The following is a 14,721-nucleotide window of genomic DNA, read 5'->3' as shown; positions in this document are numbered from 1 at the left end:
ATATGTTTAATTCTTTTGACCACCGTGTACTGACACACGTCGTGACATGCAGATTATTATTATTATTATTATTATTACTTTCAACCACATTTTTATTAAAGATCATTGAGTGCTGGAACAAACATTTCAGCCGTTTCTTGCTTTTGCGTAACTGGGCGTTTTGAGTAGCCGTGTTAAGAGTGGGATGTGTCTGCCGTGTAATTTTGGCCCACTATTTGCCACATTTAAGACAAATCATGAAGTAGCATTTAACTGTATGAATATTTATCAGATGAGGTTTCGCAGCCGAGGCTTCGTCTCTTATCAAATCGCCTTTTTCCAGACGGCTCGCCACTCCTGAGTGCTTTAAATTACGCCTTTGGGTCTAAATTACGTGCATCTATGCGAGGCGTTGTCTATGGCTTCCCTAATCAAGTTTCTCTTATAAGAAAAATAAAAGCCAATTTCGCTATATAAGTGCCGTGGTATTTCACTGTCACATATCCAGCGCTGGGGGCAGGGGTGATTTGAATAAAGTAACAGAGATTGGAGTAGAGCTTGCGTTTGAATTATAAACAGCGCGAGGCTGAAATCGCTCTCGAAATTTTCCACAAGACAAAAACAGTGTGATCAAACTGAAGCCCCAAAGTCCCACTTTTACTAAACGACCTCACACAGGTAACATGGCGCTCAAACGACTAAACAGTTGTCTGTTTTTCACGGATACCTGCGGCACCGCTTTACCGGTACAAACTTTACTTTGGAATCGAGTCCTGTACACAGCTGTACCTCAGATCAACAGATCCAGTGCGTTTACCAGGACACGTTAAAAGTTATAAGTTTTAGTCACTGATCGCTTTGCAGATTCTTTTCAGCTCTGTCTTTGTGCGTTTTACGCGGTCGCCCCGAGCGCCTGTATCCAACTTTACCAAACCTACGCGTACTCCGACCTCAAGATCGATCCGTGTTTGTCATTTCAACAATCAGTCTATCACATCTGCGTTCATGATTAAAAATATACACTTACGGTGGCGCATTTTGGGCCGCTTTCCTTTGTTCCTGCTCTGGACGGGGTGGCTGGGCAGCGCGGAGCACACACACAGCGGGCTGCAGCGAGCGAGTCTGCTGACGGCGTAAGAGGAAGCGCCGAGCTGTGTGGTGCCGTAAAGAGCGAGCCCTGACCGGGAGCACTGGGGGGCTCTGGGGTCGGGACAAGCGGTCGAAAATACCCAGAGCCACAGCGCGCACTGAGCGCTGACAATGCGCTTTTACGCACCGATTATTCGGACAAGATTTTAAACATTGAAGAGATACACATGGATCAGACAGTTTATTGTTTATTATAACATGCTGTGTGTGTTGGCAAAGCTTTCCACCCAAAAGTTTTCAAGTTTTTCAACATTTATTAAAAGGGAAACACAGCAACATAATCATTTCGTGGAGAAACTGCAGTCTAAAGGGGGAAAACAATGCATGAAATCTTGCTTTTTTACTGTTTTGAACTGAAGGGAAGAAAACGGATTGTGAGCTGCAAAGGGGGGAGGGGCTGTGCGGGGTGGAGAAGAGAGGAGTTAGTGTTTGTTATTGTCTGCTGCGATGGACGGTGCTTAGTAAACATGAGTGACATGCTGTTCTATTCATGCAGATAAACCGAGGGTGTACCAGGGCGTCCGGGTGAAGACCACGGTCAAAGAGCTGCTGCAGAGGCACAGAGCCCGGCAGGCCAACAGCAAAAAACTTAAACCGGTAAACCCTCCCTCCCTTTCTCTCTCTCCCTCCCTCCCTCCCTGCATCCTCACTGTCACTCTGCCTTTTTACTGTCAGACAAAGCAGGAGACAGAAAAAAACACTCACTTCTCTAAGTAATACACTGTCCCTGTAAGTGATTGACTGTCCTTCCATTAGAAAATATCCTATCGTGGTTTTTTTAAGTCATAAAAAGAGACAAAGTCATAAGCACCCACATTCGCACCAAAACAGATTCATACATTTAGAAGACAAGACACCCATAAAACTCCGGGGACATGTATGTCTTTCAAAGTCAGAGTCAGTCAAAGTCAAATAATGCTCTGATAAATGTATCTAATAACCTTGTCTTTCTCCCTGCTCCTCCTCCTGTCTTTCCTTTTCTTCCTGATGGACAGATATCCCAGGCTTGCTTGGATCTCCAGGATCTCTGTGCGTCCACTTTTCCAAGTAAGTTTACCCAGCTTCAACATCTGAATCCAGGGTTAAGTAAATCCGTTCAAGCTATAGATCTAGAGCAGCATTTGAATCCACCCGGACCTACAGCATCACAGGCACCTACGTTTGCAGGCAGCTTGCAATGATAAAAAAAAAAATCCAGTCATAACCACATTAACTGTTTAGTAAACTGCTGAAAAAAATCCACTCTGCAGTTGCACAGAAACAAATAAACAGAAAGTGAAGTTGGATTAATTCAAAAGAAGCAAAGTCACTGCACTCTTCGATGCCAGGCAGAAACCTGTGCCCCCCCGACCCCCATATCGCCCCCAAGGCGCGGCATACTCACATGAAAGCCCCAGTCATGACACTCAGACCACTCAAAAAAAGTTTACTTGGAATGCATTTCTAGTCAGCTTTTGACAGCTCCATTCCAAAAGTGCAGGGTCCCTACTTATAAACTTAGGCTGCATTCAAATGTGTTGGCTGATGGTGTCATGACATCACTATCTGAACTTATAGGCCTATTTAAATGTCTTCCTGTGCTCTGTTTCCACGTAGAGACAAACGTGCACCTTTTCCCGGTGCGCTCCTGAAGAGAGTTTTCAGAGCTTTACACCTTATAGCAGCCTGGGCTTAGAAAAAAATATTAACTATTAATTTGAAATGCAGCGTTGATCCTGAGCTCTTCCTCTAATTTTGGTGTGACAGGGGTGTAACACACGCAACCCGCAGCCCATGATACGATTTATTTTAAAATGACATTTTATTTACATTTTGGATATTTCTAATCTCATTTTTAGATTTAATTCCGCCCAGTCGCTATGTGGACCCTCCTGCCGCCATTACACCAGCGGACGCGAGCGGCTGTGGCGCGCGAGCACTCCAGCAGCGCACCGCCTCGTTCCATGACGATACCCCGTGCAACATCCAGATGCAGGGGGACACGTTTGACGACATCCAGCAGCAGTTTGGGGACATGATGTTGCCCAGCAACTTCTACAGTGGAAGTAACAGTAACAGCATCGGCGGCGGCGGCGGCAGCAGCTACAGCGCCTCCATGCTCCCCCCTCCTACCCTCCCGCCGTCCTGGTGCCACGGACTCTCCTCAGATGCGGACTATTATGGGCGCGTGATGGTAGGTTTCTCCCAATGACAGTGATCACACTTCGTTAAAAAAACAACTGTGTTTCAAAGAAACTGCAGTTCCCTGCCGGTTATAAATGTGCAGAAAAATGACTTCACCTCTGTCCTAATGTGGAGGGTCTCATCGTATATTAGGCAGCGAAACAATCAATCATTGCATGATTATTGCAATTACATTTCAGTGTATAGGCGACGACAATCAAAGGGTTAAAAAGTTTGTAAGACAGGATTATACCCAAGAAGACCATTTCTGAACGCCTTAAATCATAGTTCAACTATAATGAACGTTTTGTTTTTTTAAGTTTCAGCCAACATCAAATTGTGTGGTTTTGCAATAGAGGTTTGGTATGTCTTGTTTGTCCTTGGCAGAGACTTGTTAGGGCTTGAATCCAGTACGTATTAATTATTGTATATTTGTGTAGCCTGCAGGTTTAAGTTACATTCAGGGTGATAAATTTTCTTTGTAATCACATCTGTTCTTTTTTGGGGGGTTAAATAAAGTCAGTTTAGGCAAATGCACTTCATTGGACGGATATTACTATTTTGGTAGGTGTAATAAAGAAATTATTGAAAACAATGAAAACAAAAACTAAAACAAAGATAGCACTCACAGGCGTCCCTGTTGAGCCTGTGGCTTAGTGTCAGTGGGATGTCCACCACATCACCACACCATTGCAAACTCCTGCTAAAGATAAGCTCCACCATCCTCTACATCTTCCTCTCTTTTAGGCTCCTTGCTCCTCACCGGAGTCGCTGAAGGTCTGCAGCCCCATGGATCACAACAGCTACTCGCCGCAGGACTCTTTCTCCTCCTCCTCCTCTTCCTGCTACGACTCGCCCACCAGGATGGAGTCGAGCTACCATGGCTTTTCTTCAGAGCACTACGACTACCAGCACTGCAACCTCCAGGACTGTTACTGCCTGCCCCACTGTTGGCCAGGCCAGCAGGAGAACTTGTCTGCCCCTGAATACACACCTTACTACAACCCCACAGACTATCCATACGCCTGTCCAGTGGAAGAGAACTATTTCAAGAGGGATTTGCAGATGAGCTCTGAAATGTGTTACAATGTACTATGATGAGACGTGGAGCAGTATTGTTTTGTCCTCTGTGTGTAAATATGATTCTCTCTCTCTCTCTCTTACTCAGTGAGGCTGTTTGCTCGATGCTCCCCTTTGCATTTCAGTGTGCTTTTACTGGCTTGTGCTTTGGTGGAGTGAATATGTTGAATGCTGAATGGATGGAAATGCTAATATTTTTGCATCAATTAATGTTTTTTTTTTTACCATGTAGATTTATTTTCATACGCGTAACTTTTTGCAGTACTAAATAAAAATGTGTTGAATTCACCAGTGTGTTTATGTTGATTTACTGATCGTTTACACCCGAGGAAGTCAAAAGCAGTGGGTCGTTCAGTGATGACTGAGCTCACAGGTGCTGCATCAGCATTGGTTAGGTTTCTGTTGAGTCATGATCTTGGTCAAGTTCATGAATGTCAAGTCCCACAGGTTTACACTTTACTTCCTGAACAACAGTTCAATTCAGTTTTATTTATATAGCTCCTTCCACAATCAAAATTGTCTCAAAGCGCTTTACAGAGACCCAGAGCCTGACCCCAGAGCAAGCACTTAAGAAGAAACTTAAGAAAAAAACTCCCTTTTAACAGGAAGAAACCTTGAGCAGAACCTGGCTCATATGGGGGACCCTCCTGCTGATGGCCGGGCTGGGTGAAAGGAGGAAAAGGAGGAAGATAGGACAGCTGGGAATGGAGGAGAGGAGGAGAAGGACATGCAGCATATAAAACATGATACAAACAGGGTTGGAAGTGAAAAATGTTAGAGGGCCAGCATTCAGATTACAGAACAGTTAGTGGATACTGTGTGCTCATCTTCCATGTTGCCTATCACAGAAAACTGCAACAATGTGGGAAGAGAGTAAAATAAACAACAAAGGCTGATAAGGTGTGGTGCTGAACTGTGCTGTAATGCAACACTTTGTACTGAAGTGAAGGAATCCTGCAGAATTTGAGTAAACCTGCAGGGAGAAAGTTCAGCCTAACACTAAACATGGGAAGTTGAGAGGGCAAGGTTTTGTGATGTATACTTATACCTGAGTACTCTAAATAGGTAACATATGTAATATTGGATAAATATATATATTTTTTTAATTATTTTGATTTGTTTTCCTACAACATGTCCAAACTGATAACTTTAAGGGGCACATAAGGCTTGGGGGTTACATAAAAGACTCAAGGCGCAGGACATGAAAACAGACAGCACGTGTAGAATTCACCAGGTAAACCTGCAGAGCTTATGTAATGACCACATCAGTCTTACTCACTGAGCTACTTGAGCTACAAGGTACTTGACTTGCTCAGTGACCTGAACTGTGATAATGTGACTGTGCAGGTTTGTTGGACTCTTGACATAAAATGTTTGAGGAAAAACTTGATGAGCGAAGAAATGAATGAATGCCCTCTTAGCTCAGCCTCGCAAGGGCAATCTGTCAATTTGTGTTATCAAAAATGTTACCACAGTTTCATCTGTAGTTTGTCGAAAACTTTTAAGTTGGATGAGATTGTGCTGGGGTGGTTTGGGCTGATTCATATTTAAACATTATTATAGTTGTTTGTCAGAGACCATGTACAAAAAACATTAATCTCAAACAGGTTTAGTCACATGCTGCTTTTCACCTGAGCCAGTAAACATAACTTCATGGCACCAGTGTTTCTAAATGCTCATCCTAACCCTTCCTGAGTGTTAAGATAACAGTGGCTACTTCTAAGTAACTATTGAAGGAGCCGCAAACCTGGCACAGGTTTGCCCTGAGGTGAACCTATTGTTTTGCGTGAGGAGCATACCAAATCACATCATAGGCCAGTCATTCATCTGCATGTTGTGACATGAGTTGTAATTAGTAGAATGCTCAGTAATTTGAAATGGAGAGTGAAATGAATACTGAGTTTATTATAATTTATAGCTTCTCTGACTGCATCCTAAATGCTAAACTTGTCTCAGAATGTAGCATCTTTCATAAATGAAGCCCCAAATGTTTATCACCTTCCTATGTGTGAAAACCTGATCCTTACCAGAGCTAAAAACTTACACTTTTCTGTCCAAATCTGATGGAGTGTGGCTTTATGTGTGTCCCCCCACACACACCAAAAACTCTCAGAAACCGCAAACAACAGCATCTTTTAGCATTATATTCTACCCCTGAGCCAAACCGAAAGCTGAATGTCAAAGCTGTAATCCCCTGCAAGGCACACAGTAAGCTGCTGCAGACAGGGGCAAGTTTAGGGCTCTCAGGCATTGAAGGACTGGGGAATGAGGGGCTCCTAACTGACACCAGCAGGGTTCAAACAGATCAAGATATGATCCACCCTGACCTGATCTGTCTGCAGCTCCTCACTCTGATCTCATACTGTAAACAAGCCTGCATTCTGCTGAAGTCCCCTCCAGGGTCCCTCCTGCAGCAAGGCTGCACGAGAGGGGAGGTGTGTGTGTGTGTGTGTGTGTGTGTGTGTGTGTGTGTGTGTGTGTGTGTGTGTGTGTGTGTGTATTTGTGTGTTGACACTCTTCATCCCTTCAGGTGTTTGATAAGGCTCTGATAGCCCCTGATGAGAAAGCAGGGAATTAGTGGCTCACACTGTCTAGCCTATTGTGAAGTTTCAAACCATTTATCACACCACACACACATCTCCCTATCAGTTATCTCTCAGAGCTGGGGGCTACGCCACAAAGCAGGATTAATAAGCTAAAAGAGTGTCTGTACCAACCAGAATCGCAGCCATAGCTTGTTAATTGCTTTTTTTTTTTTTTGTAAAAATCCCACAATACATTGTTTTGCGTTTGATGGACTAAGGTTATAAGTGTCTTAAATCTTAATTTCTTGCTTTAAGACAGACTTGGAAAAAATGTGAACCCATCCCTTAAATAATCACAAACTGATTGCGACATGTTGAACCTGCAGCCTTTGGTTGCCTCAGGATCCAGGGCCCTGGGGGTAGATGTCTGCTTTGCCTAGTTGTTAATCCTTCCTTAATCCAGTCTTGACAAGATAACAAACGGTTAAACCAAATTATCTTAACCACTTTCTTGAGAGGTAAAACTGAAAGTTTAGAGCACCTGAAAGTCCAGTGATACTCTCTCAAAGCAAAGGCGGGTATCATCTGACTGGTAACATCCATCATACTCATGCCAGGGAGCAATGATTCTGCAGCCCAACCTCGTGTGCTATACCTTTAGTATTTATGATTTGACTAAAATGTAATGTTCCTGTGTGTGTTTGTTAAGGGACGATCGGTTCCCTGAGCAGAAATCTTGTGCTGCTCAGATTCTTTGAGAAGAGTGTTTCCAGCTCTGACTGTATAACCATCTGCTGCAAACAGTCAGTTCCTCGACATGTTTGTGACTGAGCCAAAAGAAATCGAGGTCAGAACTGTAAAAATAGTACCAGATTTTAATAAGCCAGAATTGTCCTTTAAAGCTCAGCCCGCTGTTCGATTTAAAGAATGTCAGGCTTTTCACTGGCACCTATGTTGTAACTGCACTGAATTCTTGGCTAATGAGGAAAATTTTGTCACATGTGACTGATGAAACTGATGAAAAACTGCCGCTCTTTGATTCTGTGGAGATGTACATTTTTTGTTTGTTTATTTGTTTTGTTTTCTGTTCACCTTTAAGAATAAATTTCTTCCTTTCTTGGCATGTCTTACTCTGAAACCTGGCTCAAAGGCTTTTTCTCAGTAACATGACTTATCACCAGATCAATGAAGCAACAGGACAAGTATGTCAATTACTTTTTTTTCTGCTGGTGTCTTATATCGTTAAAATGGCAAGTTGAATCTAGTTGTGAAAGTATGATGTTTTTTTTTTTTTTTTCCAACAAATTTCCAAATGTGTCCCCTTCTGCTGGTGTCAGGTGGGCTCATCTGTGCCAAACACGTTCAGCGCACTGAAAAATCTTTCTGAGTATTTAACCCTGGTCACAGCAAAGTCTGAGCGAAAACACACAAACAGAAAAGCAGAAACCTGAGGAGGGTTTTGTGTTTTCCTTCCTGGCTGCACTTCACACCTATCTCTCATTCCTGAAACTGGATCCAGTGTGTCAAAGTTAAACACTAAGCGAGTGGTGTGTGTGTGTGTGTGTGTGTGTGTGTGTGTGTGTGTGTGTGTGTGTGTGTGTGTGTGTGTGTGTGTGTGTGTGTGGGTGTGTATAGAGTATGTTCCACAGATCCTGTTGGCACACTCCGCATGCTTCTGCTGAACCATATCTTGTGGAAATCCCCCTGCAGAGGCTTGGCAGTACCAGTTCATTGTGAGGAAACTCCCACCTCAGAGCAGAACTCTTCAATCAGCTCTTATTTGCTGGTACTGACGTTTGAGCACTCCGGCAAAGACAACAATCTCTTTTTATGACAGTTCTTGTGTATTTTTTTTTTCTCTGTGCACTTTTAGAGGAACATTTCATCTCTATAAAAACAGTGTTTATTCATTTACAGACAAATTTACAGCAGACTATTGTTCACTTGGTTATTGATCAGCAAGAACTGTCTGTGTCAGTGTGTGCAGTGTGTGTGTGAGTGTATTTGTTTTGCACAGCACTGTAGGACTGTGACAGCTTGTCAAAAAGTACAGAACTTCTGCACACCTCTGCAGTCTACTCCTCATTTCTGCCCAAAGCTACTTTAGCATATACTCGCATAACACAACTCACAACTCCAGCTGTTGGAGGTCACATTGCATTGCAGGTGATGCAGGCAAGTCCAGATTTTTACATGGAAGAAGAATGTGTGGAATAAAACGCAGGATGTCTCTGTTTCTGCTGAATCGATTTTTTATCCTTTTTATTTAAGTACAAATGCAAGGCTACGTCAGTGAAGTGCTTTGTTAAAGGAAACCACAATATAATAGACATAGTAACAGCCAGTATAGACATAGACATAGTTTCACTACAATAACAACCGTAAGAAAAAATGGGCTTTCTCAACAAAAAGTAATACATGCCAGTTATTAAAAAATGTCACATTACAATGTTTTAGCTGTGATACAGTAGAGAGGAAGACAATGGCCATCATGACACTATCTGTACAATTGTAATCACACATCACATTGTCACAAGTTCACAGTGACTTCAGATGCAATGTGTTTATTAAAATGGAATCAAACCTAACCTTTACCTAACCTTAGCCAAAGAGCTTTTGTTGCATAAACCTAACCACAGATGGGATATGGATGCAAACTTTGTACAGTACATCCTGCATCCTCCTCCTGTAGCATAAAAAAAATCCCTCTGAACGTAAGGCAGTCAGAAATGATGCTTGCTTTTGCAGTTTAGCTGTCGATAAACGTAATTTCTGGGAAACAGAGTAGCTCCGGAAGTTAAACTACTGCTCCAAATCAGATGAGATGTTGTCCACTGTACAGCGACACTGTTGTGTACCTTTATGAGACTCCTTTGAAGTTTTATGACCAGATTTATTGAATCAAATCCTTTGAGTCTAGACACAGGGCTTCTTTTGTCCTTGTCAATATTTAAGCAGCAGAGTAAATGCTTTTCACTGAATCCCAAAAGTAGGCTCCATGTAACAACAGTCGTCTGATTGTTGGACAGGATAGATATGACAAAAATGTCAGTCTCAGAGTCACATTACACCTTGGCAAACTTTAAATGAAACATCATCACGGTTGAAGAAAAGGTGGACGGCGAACTGTGCAAATAACATCACTTTATTTCGCAACCACTGATAAGTGAGCCCTTCACTGGTGTGGATTCATATCAGAGGCTCTTTCTTTATTGAGTAAATCAAGGGCTATTTACACTCATTTATGTTTTCTGCACATAACAGCAACACACACCCAGGTCCGATAACAGACAGACTGGGTCGACAGGTCACACACTACACAGCTGCATTGAGAAAGTGACGGCAAAGTCCTATTTACACACCAAACAGAAGTGAACAGGAGGGTGAACACACCTGAGATGATTAGAACTATGGTTGCCAAATAAATCAACTGCTTCAAAAAAGAACATGAAAGTCAATCAACTTGTGTTCAGTTAATCAGTTAATCAAAGCTCTTTTGTTTTTTCTGTTGGATGTCAGCTTTCCAGGGAATAACCCACTGCGAATGTTTTTTTTTGTTGTTGTTGTTGTTGTTAATGGTTTGTTTACTGGTATGATCGATGATAGCTTCTCTAGAAGAACCGATGGCCACTATGGCTGAACAGACAGAAAAAGACAACCCCCCCCCCCCCCCCACCCTCCAAAAAAAACAGAAAGAAAAAAGGGGGGCGACCTCCTGAAATTTAAGAAGAAATTCCCAGGAACAGGCAGTCTGGAGGCAGAGTTTACCTGTCAAGTGTGTCATAATATACATAGGTTTAATGTAAATAACACCAGGGGGAGATGATCGTTAACCCCTTCTTTATTTAACCACAACATTCCCAGCACTGGGACTCTACCTGCATCACCCTTCTTTTTAGATAACTGTAGAGATATCTATATGTGAGAGCAGCTGAAAAAAAAAAGACAAAATGTCAGAAAATATGTGGTATGCAGGCTCCTGTGGAACTCCTCCCTGTACTGTTAGTGACCTGTCGTCTTGATCTGTGGCGTCTTGGTTGGACAGTGTAAGGATCACCTTCACAGAAGGCGTTCTCTGAGTACTGAGCAGGAAGAACGACTACACTGGTTCCAATGTCACTCCTGCTGTTGATGTGGTGCCTCCTGCAAGGTACTGTTTTTCTTCGCAGATGGAAACCGAGATAAATGTGGTGTGTAAAAGCAGTAATGATAACATATTGTTGCATATTTTCTGTTCAAAATGTGCCAAACTCAGAAGGCCTGTGGGCTTTTAGGAAAACTTTAGGAGAGCTGTTGTAGAATTTCCAAACCAAACTAAACTAACAATGACTTTTTTAGTGCCTGAGCATGAAATTTGTGCGAAGCCCTATTGTAACTGAAGGGATTATTATTATTCTCCTTTTATTTCTCTTCCGCCACTTAGTCGGCTAATTTGACCCCCTGAACGTGCTCAAAAAGTCACCAAACTTTGCCCAAAATTGTCCCTCGACGAAAAAATATTTGACAGTGTCCGTGCGACGGGGCGTGGCCAAACAGCTCTGCACCACCCCCTAGAGTGAGAAAATATTCACCTATGGAAAATAAGACCTATGGACTTGAAAATCGGTACACAGATGCATCACGTTGAGATGAGAAAAAAATGCCTCTTGGAGAATTCCACCATGTACAGGAAGTTGGCCATTTTGGAAAGACTGCACCATTTTGCGATTGAGCTGAATTTTGGTCAGATTGCTCAGAAGGCATTAGGGACAAAAAGTCATCAGATGTTTTGATGTGGGTTACATGGTCTGCCCGTGGCGCCACCACGAAAATGACCCTTTGCCAACACAGGAAATGGATGTATTTGTGGCTGTATCTCACACATACTTCATCCAATGTGGATGAAAAAGATCAGGCGTGATGAGCATGTGATTCTGAACAGATTGATATGCTACTATGATGATATCATCACAGTGCCACTTAATGGCAGTGGTTCATTTTTTTCTTTAATTAACTCCTCCTAGGGAAATCATCGGATGGAGCTGAAATCTTGTCATGTTGCTCTTAAGGCACTATTGTCCAAAAGTGATCAAAAGCTTTTCTCTACGTTACACGATGTGGGCCGCAAACTCACCCTCTGATTTGTGCAAATAAGGATTTTGGGTTTTTACCACTTATCATCTATTCTGGCTAATATTCCACCTTGAAAACTATAATCCCCTACAAGTCTTGCCACAGTGCACCGTTTTAGCACAATTGGGCATGGTCACTCAGCTCAGCAGCACCCCCTGGAATGTGAACTCAGGCCCCGTGAGGCCTACAGACATGAAAGTTGGTGCACAGATAGCTCTCTTCAAAACAAGAAAAAAAGTCTCTTGGAGAAAAATTCTACGATGTACAGGAAGTCTGCCATTTTGGAAAAATGCCGCCATTTGGCATTTCGGACTGGCCGTACTTCAACGAACTTGTTGTAGGGGATAGGTCCGATTGAAATTTTGTCTGTTGAATCTTAAGGCATTAAGGACAAAAAGTTAGCAAAAGTTTTGGTGTGGGTTACACGGTCTACCCGTGGTGCCGCCACGAACTTGACCCTTCACCTACACACAGGAAATGGACATAATTGTGGCTGTATATCCCGCATACTTCATCCAATGTGGATGAAAATCAGGCATGATAACCATGTGATTCTGAACAGACTTATATGGTAATATGATGATAGAGTTATACCGCCACCTACTGGCTGTATGTGTTATTTTTAGCCCTATTTTTCACATTCCACACATTGTATTTTAATTAAGTACTCTTAGGGACATAATCTGATACATTTGAAATGTTGTCTCATGGTTCAGAAGACTTTGATGAGTGACAGTTTCAAAAGTTTTCGTCAAAGTTACACGGTGTGGCTGTGGCACACCAACGAAATTGACCCTTCGCCAACACACAGGAAATGGATGTATTTGTGCTTGTATCTCCCACATACTTCATCCAATGTTGAACAAACTTTACAGTCAGGATGACCTTCAAACTCTCAACTGATTTATATGCTCATTTGATAATACACTCATAGTGCCCCTGCTGGGAGGGGCCCATGTCTTTTCTGTTGCTGTATACTGCTGTGCTTCTCTGGGGAGAAGAGCAGGAGAGAGGAGAGGGAATAATATGATACATTTGAAATGTTTTGTCATGGTTAAGAAAACATTGATGAGTAAAAGTTATCAAAACCTTTCATCAAAATTACAAGCTGTGGGCGAGGCGGCACCACGAAGTTGACCCTTAGCCAAATAAAAGGAAATGGATGTATTAGCAAGTGTTTCTCCCACATACTTAATCTATTAAAGTAGTTAACATTTTGAGGCCATTATAAAGTATGACTTTTCTTGGCCTATTTGGAAGCCTTACTATACTATGATGTTTTTTTGGCATATTTTGAGGTCATACTAAAGTATGACTTTTTTTGGCCTATTTTGAAGCCTTACAATACTATGACGTTTTTTGGCATATTTTGAGGTCATACTAAAGTATGACTTTTTTTGGCCTATTTTGAATCCTTACTATACTTTGACGTTTTTTTTATGACATTTTGAGGTCCAAAAAAATTTTGACTTTTTTTGCCCGAAAAAAACGCCATAATATACTATGACGTTTTTTATGACATTTTGAGGCCCAAAAAAATTTAGACTTTTTTTGGCCGATTTTGACGCCATACTATACTATGACGTTTTTTATGACATTTTGAGGCCCAAAAAAATTTAGACTTTTTTTGCCCGAAAAAAACGCCATACTATACTATGACGTTTTTTATGACATTTTGAGGCCAAAAAAATTTTTGACTTTTTTTGGCCGATTTTGACGCCATACTATACTATGACGTTTTTTATGACATTTTGAGGCCCAAATAAATTTTGACTTTTTTTGGCCGAAAAAAACACCATACTATACTATGACGTTTTTTATGACATTTTGAGGCCCAAAAAAATTTTGACTTTTTTTGCCCGAAAAAAACGCCATGCTATACTATGACGTTTTTTATGACATTTTGAGGCCCAAAAAAATTTAGACTTTTTTTGGCCGATTTTGACGCCATACTATACTATGACGTTTTTTATGACATTTTGAGGCCCAAAAAAATTTTGACTTTTTTTGCCAGAAAAAACGGCATACTATACTATGACGTTTTTTATGACATTTTGAGGCCCAAAAAAATTTAGACTTTTTTTGGCCGAAAAAAACGCCATACTATACTATGACGTTTTTTATGACATTTTGAGGCCCAAAAAAATTTAGACTTTTTTTGGCCGGAAAAAACGCCATACTATACTATGACGTTTTTTATGACATTTTGAGGCCCAAAAAAATTTACACTTTTTTTGGCCGAAAAAAAAACGCCATACTATACTATGACGTTTTTTATGACATTTTGAGGCCCAAAAAAATTGTGACTTTTTTTGGCCGAAAAAAACGCCATACTATACTATGACGTTTTTTATGACATTTTGAGGCCCAAAAAAATTTTGACTTTTTTTGGCCGATTTTGACGCCATACTATACTATGACGTTTTTTATGACATTTTGAGGCCCAAAAAAATTTTGACTTTTTTTGCCCGAAAAAAACGCCATACTATACTATGACGTTTTTTATGACATTTTGAGGCCCAAAAAAATTTTGACTTTTTTTGCCCGAAAAAAACGCCATACTATACTATGACGTTTTTTATGACATTTTGAGGCCCAAAAAAATTGTGACTTTTTTTGCCCGAAAAAAACGCCATACTATACTATGACGTTTTTTATGACATTTTGAGGCCCAAAAAAATTGTGACTTTTTTTGGCCGATTTTGACGCCATA

General features: G+C 41.4%; 1 protein-coding gene across 1 annotated transcript; it reads left to right on the top strand.

The window, feature by feature from the left end:
• Window positions 1–1,611: 1,611 nt before the first annotated feature.
• Window positions 1,612–4,659, top strand: linc.pou2af1 (lnc RNA pou2af1; the record flags this gene model as incomplete). The annotated part of the gene is made up of 4 exons (XM_041046724.1): window positions 1,612–1,725; window positions 2,124–2,175; window positions 2,967–3,301; window positions 4,039–4,659. Coding segments are annotated over 4 exons (852 nt in total), but the record flags the coding sequence as incomplete, so codon positions are not given.
• Window positions 4,660–14,721: the final 10,062 nt, after the last annotated feature.

This window comes from Toxotes jaculatrix, chromosome 9, assembly GCF_017976425.1.
Source record: "Toxotes jaculatrix isolate fToxJac2 chromosome 9, fToxJac2.pri, whole genome shotgun sequence".
NCBI lineage: Eukaryota > Metazoa > Chordata > Actinopteri > Toxotidae > Toxotes > Toxotes jaculatrix.
This window is presented reverse-complemented; position numbering and strand designations above follow the sequence as displayed.